The 20,187-nt window shown below is 38.4% G+C and overlaps 1 protein-coding gene across 4 annotated transcripts in view; it reads right to left on the reverse strand.

The window, feature by feature from the left end:
• Polr3F (RNA polymerase III subunit F) overlaps positions 1–20,187 on the reverse strand; it is a 315,200-nt gene that overhangs the window by 141,641 nt on the left and 153,372 nt on the right. For all 4 annotated transcript variants that reach the window (XM_090375396.1, XM_090375397.1, XM_090375395.1 and 1 more), the window contains exon 7: positions 12,077–12,189. In XM_090375396.1, coding sequence (XP_090231522.1) covers positions 12,077–12,189 — 113 coding nt within the window. The remainder of the gene's footprint in view (positions 1–12,076; positions 12,190–20,187) is intronic.

Here is a 20,187-nt window from a genome sequence, read left to right on the forward strand (position 1 = left end):
GTTTTCTGCACTGAACACGAGTAGACGTTTCAATTTAAAATCCCCAGATGAGTTTCCACCCATCAAAAGTGTTAAACGATCTTTTGATGCTTTATATCCAGGTTAGGCCTTTTCATTTTCATGTAAAAAAAGTTCGTAAGGGCACTTTTTTACAGAACAGTCCAGTTTCGTCGATGTTGAAAATCTGTTCATCCTTGTAGTCACATTCATCAATGATGTCTTTCAATTCACTGGGAAATCTTGCAGCAGTGTCTTTGTTTGAACTTGCACTTTCACCTGAGATGTGAACATTGTGAAGCCCAACACAGTTTTTAAATCAGAAAAACCAACCATGACTGGCTGTAAATATTTCTTTAGTTTCCTCCTCTTCATTTTCTTCTTTTTCCTTCAGCGTGTTATAAAGGCTCATGGCTATCGCTTGAATGATGTTTTGACTCAAAGGAATTTTCTTTTGATTACAATCTTCTATCCATATCAATAAAAGATGTTCCATATTAATCAATAGCTAACTTCTTTGCTTAGGTATCACTTTCATCATGTAAGATGCTGTAGAAATTCTCTACTCTTTATACTGATCCTTCTTTCAAATAATCATTCGCATTGATACTTCATTCGTTCCGTTTTCATGCACAATTTTAGCATACGATGCACCATCTTCATGGCACTTGATAATATCAAGTTTTTTTTCTAATGTAAGCCGTTTATGTTTAGTAGCTCCACCGCTTTCATTACTTTTCCTTTTATGACTCATTGTTGGTATTTAAAGGAGTAAAAAATAAACTGTGAAATAAAAAGTTTGAAAAGCTATTACCTTGTCTTGTCAGGATGGAACACTGTTGCCGCTGACTGCCTGAGGAGAGCTATTGGCACGTGCATGTGAGACAATAGAGTTAGCACTACAGCATATACGCATACCTAGGCTATGACATTGCAGTATATATATGGAGTACATGTCTAGGCTATTACTGTAAATTTTAAACTTAAACTTAGTCATAAAGTTTATTGCTTCCTCTGAAAACTGATAAATTTATTATAAGTTAAGATACAAAAATATAAACAAACAGGAGCTTTCGGGGCGATGGAACGTTGTTGTCATAAAACAAACTTTATGACTATTATGGAACCCAATACCAAAGGCATTGTCACAGACTTAAACTTAATTGGAAACCATATTATAGTGAAATCCTTGCTGTTTGAAGCCGTGCTAAGCGAGGTATTGCTGTACTAGCTGATACAGATGCCTCTAGAGAGTTACTAATATGTTCAATCCAGTGGACTATCTATCAACCAGCCTGCAAACACTGTTTTAGAGCTGTACCCTAGAAATGTAAGGAAGTTTGGATCTCACCATGATGCCCATCATAACCTCAAAAGACACCAATTACACTGCATGATGGAAGAGAAGAGGGGATTGCCATAGCTTTGCTTTGGAGACTAAACATTTTCATCACTTTAAGCCTCCGATAACAGTGGTGGTATTGCATTGGCACCTAGTTTTGTCGGGTAACAAAGATAGGCAGCATTCCTCTGTGTGGTGGTGGTGGTGGTGGTGGTGGTAGAAGTAGTACTAGTAGTAGTAGTAGCAGCAGCAGCAGTGGCATGTGATGCAAGAAAGCAAGTGTATGAGCTTATGCAGCATCAGCCAAAAAAAAAAAAAAAAAAAACACACCATTCCCTCCAAATACCTGTCCAGTTCCTCCTTAAATTTATTTAACCTATCAGCTTCCTCAACGACAGATGGAAATTTGTTCCAGCAATTAATCACCCGCTGGCTAAAGGCAAATTTCCGCACATCTATTCTACATCTGTCTTTTCTTAATTTAAATTTATGCCCCCTTAGGTTCGTAATCTGAACAAGTGGAAGGATCTCATCAGAATTCAGCGTGCTCAACCCATTCAAGGCCTTATATACCTCAATCAGATCACCGCGCAGGTGCCTAGTCTCCAGCCACTGCAATTTGCAGAAATTAAGTCTCTCTTGGTAAGAGGATCCCTTCATTCCCTTCACCAATCTTGTTGCCCTTCTCTGTACACGCTCAAGTAAATTTACATCCTTCCTAAAATGACACATCCAGACCTGTACGCAGTACTCAAGGCGTGGCCTGACCATTGCCTTATACAGAGGGATAATCACCTCCTTTTCCCTGCTAGCAAAATTCCTATATATCATTGACAAAACCCCATGACCTGCCCTGGCAGCCTGTCTGCATTGCTCAGAAAACTTCATATCTGACTGCACAATTACTCTCAGGTCTTTTTCATTTTCTACCATATTAAGTGTAGTACCACAGAGTTGGTACGTTTCTCTGGGGTTATTTCTACCCATATGCAGTACTTTGCATTTGTCAAGGTTAAACTTCAGTTGCCACTTCTTAGCCCATCTGCCCAAATTATCTAGATCCTGTTGCAGTAGCACAATGCCATTACTGTCATTAACAACCCTGCCAACCTTTGTATCATCTGCAAACTTCGACATTAAGCCTGATATACCTTCATCAATATCATTGATAAATATACAAAACAACAGCGGACCTAACACCGAACCCTGTGGAACTCCACTAATAACATTAGTTCACGAAGAGCAGCACCCACTGATTACCACCCTCTGTCTTCTCCCACTTAACCATCCTTTTATCCATTGCAGCAACTTACCCTTAATACCATTCTGCTCCAATTTGTACAATAGTCTTCCATGCGCAACAGTGTCAAAAGCTTTCCTGAAATCCAAATATATGATATCAAAATTATTTTTTGCATCCAGTTCCTTTGTAACCACATCATAATATCCTATCAAATTTGTCAGACAGGACTTTCCCTTAACAAACCCATGCTGTGTCTGAATTACTGCTGTAGCCTTGTCTAGATGATCCTGCAATGCATCTTTAACCAGTGACTCCATTATTTTACCCGGAACAGAAGTTAAACTAACTGGTCTGTAATTACTCGTGTCACCCTTCGATCCCCCTTTGTGAATTGGGGATACATTTGCACATCTCCAGTCCGTGGGAACCTCCCCTGAGTCCAAGGACACTCTCATAATTATGGCTAAGGGTTTGCTTAGTTGCTTTTCCGCCTCCTTTAATATAACTGGATAGATCCCATCCACCCCAGGTGCTTTTCTTATGTTTAACTTCAACAATTTCTCCTCCACTTTGTTTTCAGTTATTACAAAATCATTAAGTATCCTGCTACAATTTGATAACCTTCTGCCATTTTCAAACCTTAATAATTTCTCATGTGTGAATGTAGAGGCAAAATACTCATTCAGTTTGTTTGCTATCTGAGCAGGATCATCAACAGTTGAACCATCGATGTCAAGTGGACCAATCAGATTCATCCCCTTCCTTTTAGAGTTTATATAAGTAAAGAAATCCTTGCTGTTTTTCTTAGCATCTTTTGCCAAGGATTTCTCATAATCTGCCTTCACCTGCCTAACCTCCTTTGTCATCTGATTACAGACTAGTTTATATCTGCCATAGGCTTCTGAGTCGCTTGATAATTTATATGCATCCCATGCATTTTTCTTCTCAATTACGAGTTTTATTAGTTCATTAGATAACCATTTAGGCCTAAACCTTGAACAATATTTCTTAATAGACATGAAACTTTTAGTAGCTTCCACGATTATTTCCTTGAATGCTTCCCACTTCGAATTTACTGTTGGTAACATCGTCAGTTGATCCCACTGTACAGAATTTAAAAACTGTCGGAGACCACTGTACTCACCTTTACGGAAGCAAAAACCCTTTCCTTTACCCCTGATTGTAATTAAATCTTTAAATAAATCCTGTATCAGTACACTGTGATCACTGCCACCTAGTGGTTCCTTTATCTGCAAATTCTTAATACACGAATGATCACTGCTGATAACCAGATCAAGAGTATTACTTTCTCTGGTTGCCTCTCGAACATGCTGCTGCAGAAAACAATCATCCAATAAATCCACAAAGGTGTGGCACCCAGAGGTCTGGGTGCCACACCTCTATCTCTGCTTACATTGGTTCGCAGCTGGGTGATCAACTCCAAAGTGCCGTATTTCAGGACTTGCATACAGGGTTTATACTCAGGGTTATTAAGTCTTACCATCATGAAGGTGCATGCAGAGGATTTGGTTGACAGAACTTTGCTGAAATGCAGTTCACCTGAATATCGGTTCCATGAGCATTATAAATTCTCAGGTAGCAAACCCAGCTTGTCATATCTGAGAGAATCTTTTAGACAACCTCAAGGCCCAAAGTGCTTTGAGGAAGATACTGTTCTAGACTTAACTCTTCAGGAATGTTTAATCAAAACTTTTTTCATAACGTTTTGATTAAACGTGAGCATTTCTGAAGCTTCACAAAAAGAAGGGGGGGGGAGTATTTGAACTCACTTTTCATTTTCACCTGGATATGTTATAAAGCCTCCTTGTGCATTTATCAGTTCCCAAACCAAGGAGCAACAATTATCAATTTTTTTTTTCTCCTTTCATAATATTGTCTGATTGGTTCTCACATTAAAACTAACAAGAATTGATGCTGCAAAACATCTATTGCTTCATCAATTTCTTTATCTTTAAAGATACCAAAAAAGTACTGGAAACTTCTTGTCTGTTTGTACAGTAGCTGGGAGCCCATAATTCAAATACAGGGTTAATTTGAAGGAGTTTATTATGAATTTGCATTTTTTTTTTTTTTTTTATGTGAACCCCAAACACGAGAGATATTATTATTATTATTATTATTAGCCATATGGTGCAAGGAAGCCTGAGGCTTATGCTGCGCCAGCCAAAAAAAAAATTCCGAGTTACCCTGTGTGAGAGAGAGAGAGAGAGAGAGAGAGAGAGAGAGAGAGAGAGAGAGAGAGAGAGAGAGTCAGAAGAAGAAAGGAATCACCAAGAAGGAGAAGAATGATGATATCCAGCTCAGGACCCTGGGTGTGCCAAGCCCATACTCACCAGATGTGAGCCCCTGAACCTATAGTACTTAGTACCATGCTTGGGTTGGAGGTTGAGAAGATGAAACAAGATATTTGTTGACATTGGACTTCAACTTCTGTAGATTGTAATTTTCAGGAAATACGTATGAAGGAAGGTTGGTCCAGAAAACGGCAGTTGAATGAATAAATGAGGAAGATGAAAAGTTGGTTCTGTGGTTTTGAAGTTGGACAGTAAATGGATGTTGGCTGGTGGCGGCACGTGTTCGGACTGTTTTGAAAGAGGGAACAAGAATTATAGAAGCCAATTCAGAAGAACAGTGCCCATGGAAGTATCTGTAGAAGAGGCATGCAGCAGAAACAGTGCGTCTATGAGAAAGTGAGTGGAGAGACTCTGTTACAGATGAATCATTAATTAACCTAACTGCCCTCTTCTGAATGGAATCAAGAAGCCTGAGAGAGGTTTTGGGGGCACCACCCCAGATGTGGGAACAATATTCCATGGCAAGGTGGATTTGCGATTTATACAGAGTGAGCAGCTGTTTGGAAGAAAAGTAACGCCGAGAGCGAAAGAGAAAACCAAGTTTTTTATATGCAGAGGAAGCAATATTTGTAATGTGCTTGTGCCAAGAGAGATTAGAAGTCAGGGTAATCCCCAAAAGAGATATATCATTTTGCCCAGAAATCGGAGTGTCACTAAAGATAAGCATAGGAGCAGAAGAATCCTTTTTGCAAGATAAAAGACAAGACTGAGTTTTAGAAGGGTTGAAATCAACTAAGTTGTCTTTGCCCCACTGGAGAATAACCTGAAGATCGGCATTTAAGGAATTGGTAGCAGATTTTCGAGAAGTTGAAGCTGATTGAGCAGGACAAGGTTTCTCAAAATGGAAAGTTGAATGCAATGTGCTATCATCGGCAAAACTATGGATAGGATTTCCAGTCAATGGAAGAAGGTCATTGATATACAAGAGGAAAAGAGTGGGGGAAAGAACTGAACCTTGGGGGACACCGGCATTAGTGGACAAGTTAGAAGACAGAGAGCCACCTACCATCACCCTCAGTGAGCGATCAGAGAGAAAACTGGATAACCAATTACTAAAAACAGTTAGCAAACCATAAGATGGAAGCTTGTTTAGAAGACCTTTATGCCAAACACGATCAAAAGCCTTTGAAATGTCAAGAGCAACTACTTGTGTTTCACTGAACCTTTCCATTGTATTAGTCCATAAATGGGTAACATAAGCCAGAATATCACCAGTGGATCGACACTGACGGAATCCATACTGGCGATCATTGATCAGACGGAAGGTTTCTAGGTAGTTTAAGAGTTGGCGGTTAATTGATTTCTCCATTACTTTAGAAGGAGTAGAAGTAATTGCAATGGGACGATAATTGGATGGGAGGGATTTGTCACCCTTTTTAGGAACTGGCTGGATATGAGCAAATTTCCAAGCAGAAGAGTAAAAACACCTTTGGAATAAGAAAGTGAAAAAAGGCGGCAAAGAACAGGAATAAGTTCGGGAGCACAGGTTTTGAGAACAAGTGGAGAAATACCATCAGGACCTGGAGCTTTCGTAGCATCAAGATTCATCAAAATCCTTCTGATATCCTTTTGACGGAAGACCACAGGAGGCATTGAATGGAGCGTGTTGGGAATGGTGGGAGGTGTTTTAGCAAGATCATTAATACATGAGCTGTAAGAAAAATGGGATGCTAGCAGGTCAGCTTTATCCTTGGCTGAAGTGACAACAGAACCATCTGGTTTGGACAGAGGTGGGAGCAGAGATGGCAAAAGTTGCAGCCAATAGCTTTGGCAAGAGACCAGAATGCTCGGTTACCATTAGGGCGAGAAGCAAGTTTCTACTCTTAGCCTGTTCAAACTATAGTTTGGATTGATTAATAACTGCTTTACAATTGTTGCGAGCTTTGGTGTAGGCAGAAAATGAAACTGAAGAATTAGAAACAAGCCAATTACGATATGCAACATTCTTCTCTTGGACAGCCTTAGCACATTTATTGGAAAACCAAGGTTTAGATAAAGGACGAGATTTTAAAGTGGAGTGTGGGATAAAGGATTCCATTCCTGCAAGAATAATTTCACTGACATGATCTGAGCAGACGTTGACATCAGAAGTTTTGAAACAGTTATCCGACCAAGGAAAAGAAGAAAAGAAGTCTCACAGGTCATCCCATTTTGCATTCTTGTAATGCCAAACAACACGAGGTTGGGAATAGCCATGAGATAAAGGTTCCATTGAAGAAGAGACAATCACCAAGTTGTGATCTGAAGTGCCTAAAGGACTTCTCACTTTGACCATGTACTTAGATGGGTTGTTTGTGAGAAAAAGATCAAGGGTATTGGCTGTATGATTAGGATTGTCCGGTATTCTCGTAGGTAAATGAACAATCTGTGCTAGGTCATTAGCAATTGCAAAAGCCTCAGCATCTCGACCTGCTGGGTCGGTGTGACTAGAAAATGGAAGCCAGCTGGAGTTGTGAACATTAAAATCACCAAGGAAAATTAACTCACTGTTAGGAAAGTTGGACTGGAGAAAGTCAAGTTGCAAAGAGAGGAAATCAAAGAACTCAAAGTGATTAGTGGAGTTGGGAGAACGGTAGAGACAACAGATGAGTTTGACACAATGAGGTAGAGAGATTTTAAGCCAGAGAAGATCAAAGAGAGGAGATTCCAAATTGCCAAGTCTCTGACAGGGAATATCAGAATGGACATATGCACAAGTGCCACCTTTGAGGCGAAAGGAATCATACAGCGAATAATTTGGGCATCTGAGATGAGCAGTAGTTGAATCAACCGATAACTAAGATTCTGTCAGAAAAAGTACATGGGGTTTGGCAGACTGCAAGTGGAAATGGACATCGTTGAGATTAGAATTGAGACCACGTATATTTGTGAAATGAATTAGGAAGTCCTTGGGAGGTTTGGATCTTTTCGCAGATAAGCTTGCTCTATTAGTTTGACAATTCATGGTGTATTCAATAGTAAGAATAAGTGGGTGGGACATGCTGTATGAAGTAATGAAATTTTTGGATATGGGGTACATGTGGTAAGAATATACCCAGATCCTTGACATAACGTGGCCTCGACAATGCTCCCCGCATACACACTACTCTGACTCCCTCCAGTCACTATCTGCCAGAGTAGAGGTAGCAAGATTATACACTAGCTGATCCGGAAGCCTCCTAAAGAGTTACCAATAGGTTCGGTCTGGTGTACTAACTAGCGGCCGGCCTGCGAACACCGTTTTAGAGCTGTACCCTCGAAATGTAAGGAATATCGGATCTCGCCACGACGTTCATCATAACCTCAAAAGTCATCAATTATATTGCATGATGGAAGAGATAGGGAAGGGTTGACCGGAACTTAGCTCTAGAGACTAAACATGGGTTCCACCACTTCAAGCCTCCAATAAGCAAAGTGGTGGTATTTCACCGGTTGATGAGAGTCATCTACCACGTAGTACTGCCTGGTAACATAGAGGGGCGGCATTCCTCCATGTGGTGTGGGCACCACACCTAGACCCCTGCTTACGTTGGTTCACACCTGGGTGGTCACCAACCATGTACTTGTGCATGGAGGCTATACCCAGTCCCACCATCGTGAAGGTGCAAGCAGAGGATTTGGCTGTCACAGACAGTCCGGACTTCGCCGAAATTGGGTCCACTTGACTTGAGTGTCACCTGAATATCAGTTCCATCAGCGTTTTAGACTCCCAGGTAGCAAGTACAGCTTGTCTGGCATATCTGAGAGAATGTCTGTGACAACCTCAAGGACCATATTCAATGACTTCAATTTGTCATTGAAGTGTCCATCGTCCTTTACATATACATTGAGTGATCACTGAATTATGACCACCTACCTAATACTTCGTAGGTCCTCCTTTAGCCCACAGTACAGCAGCTATCCAACGTAGCATTGATTCAACAAGATGTCGGAAGCGTTCGGGAGGTATGGCCAACCAAGCTGTGTGTAATACAGTCAGCAATACAGGTATGGAGGTGATTGGTATATCCAGACACCTGATATGCCTTTCCATAGTGTCCCATAAGTGCTCTATGGGATTGATATTGGGGGAGTTTGGAGCCCAATCGATATGCTAGAAGTCAGAACTGTGCTCCTCAAACCATTCCTACACATCAAGTGCCCGATGGCTAGGCGCACTGTCATCTTGGAAGACACCATCGCCATTCGGGAAAAAGTGTATCATACTGGGGTGTACACAGTTATCAAGCAGTTGACGATAGCGGAGACCGGTGATACGTGTTTCCATATGGACCAGGAGTCCAAGTTCCCCACACCATACAACTGCCTCCACTGGCCTGCACTTTTGATACCATGCATGATGGATCAAGAGCCTCATGTTGTTAATGCCAAATCTGTACAAAACCATCCACGGTGTGGAGTAAATAATGTGACTCATCCGACCAGCACACCTTCTTCCAGTCTTCTAACATCCAACTTACGTGCTCGTTGCGCCAGGCGCGTCTTTTAAGCCGACGAACCTCAGTTAGGAGAGGATGCCGTAGGGGATGTCTGCTGGTATAGCCCATATGTGCGATGCATGGTCATGCCAGATATTGTTCCGGGTTGGCCCATGTTGTATTGGGTAGTCAACTCTTCAAAGGTTCTGTGCCTGTTTGCCAGTACGAGTCATCGGACCCAGCGCTCACCTCTAACATCAACCTTTTGCTGACCTTTGCAGTTTTTCTGTTGGGTCATTGTTTGACCATTTTGATGCCAGTCCTGGTACACTTTAACAATGGCGTCTCTCGAACACCCCACCAGTTCAGTCATTTGGGAAATCGAGGCAGCAGCTCATCGAGCTCCCACAATCTGTCCTTTATCAAAGTCCGATAAATCCTTCCTTTTGCCCATCACGCTCGGAATTTTACTACCTACTGAACCACTGAAACCTTACCTACGCTACGTAGGTTGACTATCTGCGCACTCTCGTACCTCACGTCGTCAATGGGTCGCATTCAGTTTTCATAGGGGTGGGTAATAATTCAGTGATCACTCAGTGTACTTCGTATATTCATTTTGTGATCAGTGAATAATACTAGATAATTCATTGAGGCTGTGCTGGATGGATGTTTGGCAGCATTATCGGCTGTTCCATTTCCTGGTATTCCAGTATGGACTGGGATCCAGCAGAAGATAATTTTTTGGCGATGCTCTCTCAGTTGAATCAGCTCTTTTCTGATGAGCTTTAGTAAAAGATGAGTAGGTAGGGAATTGTTTTGCATGGCTAATAAGGCACTTTTTGGACTCTGTATATTATTACTGTTTTGGATTGAGAGGTGGAAAATATTTTCTAGAGTAAGCTTTATGGCATAATAATTCAGTGGTGTAATTACTACATTCTGTGAGAAGAGGTGTGTGGGTAGGGTCAAGGAGTACTACTGCTGCACCTGCTCCATTCTCAGACTTTAATCCAACAGTATAAAATTTAGGGAAGTTGGAATAATATTGTGTATGAGCAATGTGTAGTTGTTGGATGCTAATGTCTGCTAGAGAGTGTTTTTCTCACTGTTGGAAATAACTGTTATAAACATGCTGGCAAGCCATGGAAGGTCAGAGGTCTATAGGATCTCAGAAGACTTTATTGAAGTATATATCCCCAATTTTCTATTAGTTCCTTTAACCTATAATACCAACTTGTATTCATTTCCTTCAGTTTGTTTCTATAAAGGATTGTAAACTGTGGATTGTTAAGTATTAACCAAATAGGATGAGTCAACTGACTTTGGATCTCGGTTGCACAGGTCAGTAATAACAACTTTCTCCTGATATTTACAGGAGCTTCATAGGCTTCAACATACAGACTTTGTGCTCGAGACATTCTGAAAGCACCTAGAGCTATCCTCAGAGCTGAATGTTAAATAGGGTTTAGGTGAGATAAAGCACCTTCCCTAACAGAATTGAAAACAGGCATGCCATAGTCCAGCCAAGGTCTGACTATTGATCTAAATAAGTGAATCAAGGTGTATTGATCTGCTCCCCAGGTTGTGGCTGATAAGGATCTGAGTATGTTCATTTTTTTTGACAAGCAGTCTGGAGATGTGCAATGTGCTTTTAAAAGTTTAACTTTCTATCAAAAATTAAACCTAGAAGACAAATATTATTTGCTACTGGAAGAGGATGGTTATCTAAGTGGAATTCTGGTTCAGGATGCATTTTAATTCTGGCACAGAAGTAAATGACAATAGATTTCTGACTGGATAGTCTATAACTTTTGTGTCATCCACAGCTGGATGCAATTTATTGATATTTGCAGTTGTCATTCAATGTAATTGTATTCAATGTCTTGAGAATGACAGGAAATTGTGAGAACATCGGAGTAAAGGTATGAATTCACTGTTTACAGAATGATTTTTTTGATTATATATTTCAATCTGCAAATAAAGTGGCTGAGAATAAAACCTTATTTGATTCCTTCTTCTTGAGCAAAAATTTTTAGAGAGAGTGTGTTGATAAAAAAACTTGAAAGGATCTTTGTTGAAGGAAATTTTGGATGAAATATGGTAATTGACCTCCAGGCCAAGAGAATGTAGTTTCCCTTCAGTAGATCCTTTAAAATGCTGAAACATCATGTGGTGTCAAAGGCTTTCTAAATGTCAAGACAGATCATTACAAGATTGTTTTTGATCAATGCATTCCTGGGCACCTCCATAGCCAAGTGGGCAGGAGCAGCAGTGCGTAGCACACACTTCTTGATTAGACCGGGGTTCAAGCCCATGACCACCAAATACGGAGGATCGGAAAGGTCAGGGAATGACCACGGCATATCCCCAGAGCAATTTAGCCTTAGTTGCTAATGCTCCTAAAAATCAAATAACAATGCATTTCTGATATTTGCTTCAGCTTTAATCATGAGATCCAGTGATGATTGATATTTTCGGAATCCAAATTGTTGTTAATCAAGTTTCAGGACTCAAGATGACAATGAAGCATTTTTTTGAGGGTTTTGTTCAGACAGCTGGTAAGAGAAATAGGTCTATAGTTGTGAGGAATGGAATGGTCTTTATCGAGTTTTGGGATTGCCAGTAGACAGATTCAAAATCATTTAGGAAAATCAGATACAGAAATTATAAAATCATTTGTCAAACTTTTTAATTTCAACAGAATAAAATTCCTACTTACTGCAACTGATTTAACAGCCTTAATTGCTTTCTTGCTCTCTAAATTTCGAAGAATTTTGTTAACTTGAGTAATACTCAGATTGCTCTTATCCCTAATGAGCCTTATCCAGATACCTACAAAAGTAAAGTTTCTTATAAACAAAAATTTTCCCTTCAGAATTCTTCACACTATTTTATATAGCAAAATAGCATCATGAATGAATGTGCACAACAAAAAATAATAAATAAATAATGCTCTTTTTATGGCATTATGAAAAGTAGTATTTTTTGTTCTGCCTTGACCAGTAAGGTTTAATCTGTCTAGTAAATATTCTAGTCATAATGCTCACAGCAGTATTGTGCATACAGCAGGAGGGGTGGGAGGTCACTGTCAAGCCCAAGTTATGTTCAAGAAGCTGGGTACATTCTTGCTGTACGTATGCAATATCTAAAAATTTTTACTTAATACATCATGTCCCCATCTCCATTCTTACTTTACTACTACATACATTAAGAATAGTCAAATTAATAGAACACACTCAACTGCAAAAAGATTGAAACTTCCCCAAAGTTTCTTCATTCATTTCACAAATATATATGGTCTGAGTTTCGATCTCTCAAAGATGTCCACTTCCATTTTCAGCCTGCCAAGCCCCATTTATTTTTTCTGAGAGAATCCCAATTATCAATTGCCTCAATCACTGCTCATTTCAATTATCCTAATTATTCACTGTTCATCTGTACAATTCCTTTTAATTCAAAGACTATACTTGTACATATGTCCACTCTGATATATCTTGTCAGAGACAGTAATTTGGAATCTCCTCTTTACGATCTTCTCTGGCTTAACCTCCTGGTCCCATTTTGTCAAAATTTTCTGTTTTCCAGTCACATGGACCCAAACAGTTGAGATGCTGAGGCTTTGATTACTTTATACATCACATCCCTAGTTCCATTCTTACTTTACTACTGAATACACCTAGAATAGTCAAACTAACAGAACACACTCAACTATGAAAATATCCAAACTTCCCAAAAACTTGCTCATTCATTTCAGAAATATACAAGATCTCAGTTTCAAAATCAATAATATCCACTTCCATCTTCAGTCTACCAAATCCCACTTACTTTTTCTGACAGAAATCTGAATTATAAGTTGCCTCAACTACAGCACATTTCAGTTATCCTAATTATTCACTGTTCATCTGTACAATTCCCTTTAATTCAAAGGTGGTACTTGTGCATGTGTCAACTCTGATATTCCCTGTCAGAGAGAGTAATTTAGAATTTCTACTTTTCAATCTTCTCTGACTTAAAACATCCTGGTTCCATTTTGTCAAAAATATTTACAGCATCCTTTGTTCTCCCAACTCCACTAATCACTTATAACTCTCTACTTCCTTTCTTTGAAACTAGACCTTCTCTAGACAACTTTTCTAACAGTGAGGTAATATTCCATGATAATTTTAATGTTCATAACCCCAGCTGGCTTCTGTTTTCTATTTGTGGGGGGGGGGACAGAATCTCGACCAAGATGCTGAGACTTTTGCAATTACTAATGACCCTGTACAAATTGTTCATTTACCTACCAGAATACCAGACAACCCTAAACATACACCAAATGCTCTTGACCTTACTCGTGAACAATCCTTCAAAGTATACATTCAAGACAGTTTATTCTCCAATGGAGCCTTTCTCTTGTGGCCATTCTCAACATCGTGTTGTGTGGCATTACAAGAATGCAAAATGGTATCATTTGCATGATTTCTTTTCTTCTTTTCCTTGGTCGGATTACTGTTTCAAATCTGATGTCAACAATTGCTGAGATGTCAGTGAAATTATTCTTGTATGGATGAAATCCTTTATTTCATACTCCACATTAAAATCTTTTCCTTTATCTAAACCTTGGTTTTCAAATAAATGTGCTAAGGCTGTTCAAGATAAGAATGTTGCACATCGCAATTTGCTTGCATTTAAATCTCCGGGTTCATTTTATGCCTACATCCCAGCTTGCCAAAGTTGTAAAGCAGTTATTAATCAGTCCAAACTAGATTCTGACCAGACTAATAGGAGAATACTTGCTTCTTATCCAAATGGTAGTCAAGCATTCTGGTCTCTTCTCAAAGCTATTCCCACCTGTGGCAAAACCAGATGGTTCTAATCCACTACTTCAGCCAAAGATAAAGCTAACCTGCTAGCATCCTATTAACTCATGTATTGATGATCTTGATAAACCACCTCCTACCATTTCCAGTACACTCCACTCAATGCCTCCTGTGGTCTTCTGTCTGTCAAAAGGATGTCAGAAGAATTTTGACAGCTCTGAAGCCAAGAAAGCACCAGGACCTAGCAGTATTTCTCCAATTGTTCTTAAAACCTGTGCTCCTGAGCACAACACCTGTGTTGTGTCATCTTTTTTCACTTTCTTATTCCACAGCTTGGAAATTTGGTCATATCCAGAAGTTCCAAAAAAAAAAAAAAAAACAGGTGACAAACTGCTCCTATCCAATTATCATGCCATTGCACTTACTTCTACACTTTCCACAATAATGATTTCTCCATTACTTCCACTCTTTCTAAAGTAATGGAGAAATCTATTAACTGCCCACTCTTAAACATCTAGAAAACTTCCATCTGATCCATAATTGCCAGTATGGATTCCATCAGTATCGATCCACTGGTGATATACTGGCTCATGTTACCCATCTATGGACAAATTCGATTGAAAAGTTTGGTGAAACTCAAACAGTTGCTCTTGACAATTTCATAGGCTTTTGATCATGTTTGGCATAAAGAACTTCTAAATGAGTTTCCATCTTATGGTTTGCCAACTATATTTTGTAATTAGGTATCCAGTTTTAAATCTGACCTCTCACTACAGGTGATGCTAGATGGCTCTCTGTCTTCTAACTCATCCATTAATGCAGGTGTTCCTCAAGGTTCAGTTCTTTCTCCCACTGTTTTCCTCTTGTATATTAATGACATTCTTGCATTGATGGGAAATCCTATCCATAATGTTCCTGATGATAACACATTGCATTCCAACTTCCAGTTTGAGAAATGTTGCCCTGAAAGAGCTTGAACTTCTCAAATATCCACTACCAATTCCTTAAATGCTGATCTCCAGGTAATTCTACAGTAGGGCAAAGATAACTTAGGTTGGTTTCAATCATTCTAAACCTCAGTCCTGTCTTACATTTCTCAAAAAGGATTCTCCTGCTCCTGTGCTTATCTTCGATAACACTCATTTCTAGACAAGATCATATATCTCTATTTGGAATTATCCTGACTCCTAATCTTTCTTGGTATAACCACATCACAAATATTGCTTCCTCTGCATCTAAAAAACTGGGTTTTTTCTTTTGCCCTCAGCGTCACTTTTCTTCCAACAGCTGCTCACTCTGTACATTCGCAAATCCGCCCTACCACGGAATATTGTTCCCACATCTGGGGTGGTGCCACAAAAAGCTCTCTTAGGCTTCTCTAGATTCCATTCAAAAGAGGGCAGTTAGGTTAATTATTGACTTATCTCCAACAAAGCATCACTAAAGCTTGCAACAACCATATGCATTTATTAATCAGTCCAACCTAGATTTGAAATAGGCTAAGAGCAGAAATCTTGCTTCTTGTCCAAAACCATCTGGTCTCTTACAAAAGCTATTGGCTGCAACTTTTACCCACCTCTATTCCCACTTCTGCTATAACCTGAATGGTTCTATTGCCTCCTCAGCGAACAATAAAGCCAATTTACTAGCATCCTCCTTTTCTTCTAACTCTTGTATTGGGAATCATGGTAAACCATCTCTTACCATTCCCAGAACACTCTGCTTGATGCCTCCTGTGGTCTTCTGTCAAAAGAATGTCAGAAAAATTTTGAACAGCCTTGATGCCAAGAAAGCTCCAGGTGCTAGTGATATTTCTCCAACTGTTCTCAAAACCTTTCCTCCCGAGCTAAGTCCTGTTCTGTGTTGCCTTTTTTTACACTTTTTTATTCCTCTGGTGTTTTTTTCCTTCAGCTTGGAAATTTGCTCATATTCAGCCAGTTCCTAAAAAAAGGGATAACAAATCCCTCCCATCCAATATCATCCCAATACACTTACCTCTACTCTTTCCAAAATAACAGAGAAACCCATTAACCACCAACTCAAACTATCTTGAAACCTTCCATCTGATCAATGATTGCCAATATGGATTCCATCGGTATTGATCCACTGGTGATATTTTCTCTTATATTACCCATCTATGGACAAATTCAATCAAAACGTTTGGTGAAACTCAAGCATTCACTTTTGACATTTCTAAGGCTTTTGATCATGTTTGGCATAAAGCTCTTCTTAACAAGTTTCTACCTTACAGATTGCCAACTTTTTTTTGCAACTGGGTATCCAGTTTTCTCTCTGATCACTTGGTGTAAGTGATGGTCTTTTTGTCTTCTTCACTAATGCTGGAGAAGATAAAAAGCCCTGGTTCCCCAAGGTTCAGTTCTTTCTCCTGCTCTTTTCCTCTTATATATTAATGACCTTCTTCCACTGAGTGGAAATCCTATCCATAGTTTTATGTATGATAGCACATTCCTTTTCACCTTTCACTTTTGAGAAACTGGGACCATACTCTTCACAAACAGCTTGAACTTCTAGAATATCCTCCACCAATTTCTTAAATGCTGATCTCCATATAATTCTTCACTGGGTCAAAAATAATTTAGTTAATTTCAATCCTTCTAAAACTCAGTTGTGTCTTATACCTCTCTTTCTCTCTCAGGCTCGAGACTCCATTAAAAAGAAAAGACTTCAATCAAAAGTCAGATTAATTAATAACCTGTCTGTGGTAAAGCCTTTCCACTCTCTGTCTCATAGACATTCTGTTTTTTCTACATGCCTTTTCTATAGGTACCCATGGAGGTATCTTCTGAACTAGCTTCTGTAATAACCCCTCCCTCTTCTAAACCAGTCCAAACACTTTGCAACCAGTCAACATCCATTTATTGTCCAACTTTAAACCAACAGAACCAATTTTTCTTCTTCCTCATTTATCCCTTCAACTTCAGCTTTCTGGAACAACCTTCCTCAACATGTATTTCCTGAAAATTACAATTTAGAGAAATTCAAGTCTAATGTCAACAAATATCTTTTTTCATCTTCTCAAACCTTCAACCCATAGTTTCTAATACTCCTTTCACATTTAGAAACACACAGGTATTATGTAATCCATTTTCAAAAATATCTACTCTAGAGCTATAGCTTAGAGCACATACTAAAAACTAATTTTTAGAGAATGCTATGTGATGCATATCCTAATTCTATGCTGCACTTATTCGTGCTCAGATTAAGTTCATCCTTCCTAGCCAAAGATTCATTTATATAGATTTTGGCTAATATTAAAGATGTAATATAAAGTATAGGTTGTGCAAGCACAGAAAATCTACCCCACATACAGATTCATGTATTACTGGCATATGGTCGGTTATGATAAAAAAAGTAATAGTTTTAGCTTTGAAATGATAATGTGTGACAAAGCTCACTTTCATCTTAGTAGCTCTGTGAATAAGCTAAACTTAATGTTTACTTCCCTACTGAAGCAATATTTTTGGATTAATGATTGTCTTAGAAGTGTCAATATATGAACCAAGTGCATGGAGACTAACTGATTCCTCAAAAACTAAATCTCAGTTCAAGATGATGCAGAGTGTCATCTACAAACTCTAGATATACATGACACCACCAGCTAATTGCCATGATTGCAATATTAATGATCACGGCAACCTTATGGAATACAATCCCAAAAATATTTTTATAGACACTAGAATTTTATAACAATTCATCTCTGGATGTTCAGTGAGATAAAGATTCATAATCTTAATCTCACTGAACTTAATCAATCACTGGGCTAGTCAAAGATCTTATGTGCTATTGTCCTCAATTTTTCAGTGGTGTTATTTATCAGGCTGTGTGGCATAAAGCTAAGTGAAAATTAGAGAATAAAGTGAAAAAACAATAAAAGGAAGTACTTTGCTAAAGCAGTTTCTCTTAACATTTCTCACTGCTTAATGCTAACTGCTACGGCTAGCTTGGAAGTTCACAAATCAGATCAAGTGAAAACCTAACAAAAATAAATGCAAGTTAATCCAACTTTCCCAACAAATCTATGGTTCAGTTTTAAATTTCCATAGAAGTTAGGCCAGCTATCACTTATTACACAAGGGATGTGGTAAAATAGCAATTTATTCAACAACAAACAAGTTAATCCAAAGCAAATGCAGAATTTGTGGCTGAAATAATGAACAAATATGTGCAACCTATTCCATTTCCTTTATACAGGGAAGCAGAACACACATCAAACAGAAATTTAATTAAATCATTGACACTTTAATGAGAATAAGCAAACGGGTCATATAAAAAAAAATTTAATATCCACAGGGTTGAATAAACAAAAGTTCCAATACAAAATATAAATCTTAACTTCTGACAAATGGCAAAATGTAGATGCAAAACTAAAACCATGTACATGTACTATAGAAGCCAAGAAGAAAAAGGCAAACTAAAACAATCACTTTCCAGTATTTCACATTTAATGTTTACACATTTATATTTCCCTAAGTATTGTGGCAACTTATTCAGAATACAGAAGAAATGTAAAAGAAAGTACATCACCCACACTTGATAAAGTTCTCAATATATGAAATGAAGATTTCATATATAGAGAACAATATATGAAATCTGAAGCGGTAAATCCTTCAATAACATTATGACAATTAGTGCAGCTGAATGCAACCAGCTGAGGCATTTACATTACTTGTTTAACACTATAATACTACTAGTGTAAAGTGTGTTAGTTGTCTGACAACACCAGGGGTTTCCCCCATCTCTGCACTGTATTCTTTGTAGGTGTGACACAGAACTCTGTGGAGGCCAGAGATTTAAAAAGTGTGTGGGGGAGTGGTTTGTTGTGTAGAGTTATGTTCTGTTGTTTCTCTGACCATTTATTTAGCTGTTGGGTCCCTATTGGGATCCATCATTGCCCACGCTTTGCCACAAGGAGGCAGGTCAGGCACCCAATAGTTTATTTAAGTACTCTGGCAAGGCCCCATCACCTAATTTCCAAGGATTTCAGTGGCACGGCCTCTATATATTAGTGATAAAAAAGAAAGTTAATAATTATAACAACTGTAACTGTAACTAATATTTATGAGTCAATTGCAGTTGCATAGCAATCATGCATTACACCCATAATGTCTATAAAATATTAAAGATAATAGAAAATAATATAAAAAGTAAATCAATCAAATAATACATTCAGCGATTTAAGAAAACGCAAAAAAAAAAAAAAATTATTATTATCGCTTTTTACCCAAAATCCAGACGACTTCAACTGGGGCCAACCACCAAGACTGAAGTCAAAAAATGACAAGAGGTTCTCTGTTTCTGTAATGATCAATATATGCTAAGTAATTTAAATCTAAACCAAATATAAACCAATATAGGCCAAATATAAATCAAACATAGTAATTAAAAAGTTAAGAAATTTTAGAATCAAAAATAAGAAAATATAAGTAAATTATAAATGTAAGCATATATATTTATCATCGTTGACCCGACAGAGAATGTAATTTAATGATTAAAATAAGATTAAATATATAATGCATACTACATATTTACCGTATCCAGGACATAATGTAATAGTCGTCAAAATAATATGTGGTGCCCCCTATGTGATGGATATGGTAAAAATAAATAAATAATTAATCAATTAGCCAATCATTTCTAAGTTAACGCAAAAAGAAACATACAGATAGTAAGAAGAAAAACTAAAGGAGTAGGAATAATAGAACCTGAACTCCACAAAGGCCAAAAATAGTGGTATAGATAAGAAACAGTTTCTCCTATGTCCTCGGATTGCCCTAATAATTTCGGAGAAATAAAAATAAAAAGTGTAGGACAGCTTAAAGACATTACAAGATATAAGTTGTGGCTCGGGTATGCCCGGGATCGCAAACCCGTTCCTATAGTAGGACCCTGAGCTGAATTTGCATGTTACCTCAGCGTGAACTTAAGTAAACTTAAATGAATTTAACTATGTATTAAAAAGAAAAAAAAAAAAAAAAGTGATACACTGTAATTTGCAAGACGGTGGGTA

This window comes from Mastigoproctus giganteus, chromosome 6, assembly GCF_048544385.1.
Source record: "Mastigoproctus giganteus isolate SK-2022 chromosome 6, ASM4854438v1, whole genome shotgun sequence".
Lineage (NCBI taxonomy): Eukaryota > Metazoa > Arthropoda > Arachnida > Uropygi > Thelyphonidae > Mastigoproctus > Mastigoproctus giganteus.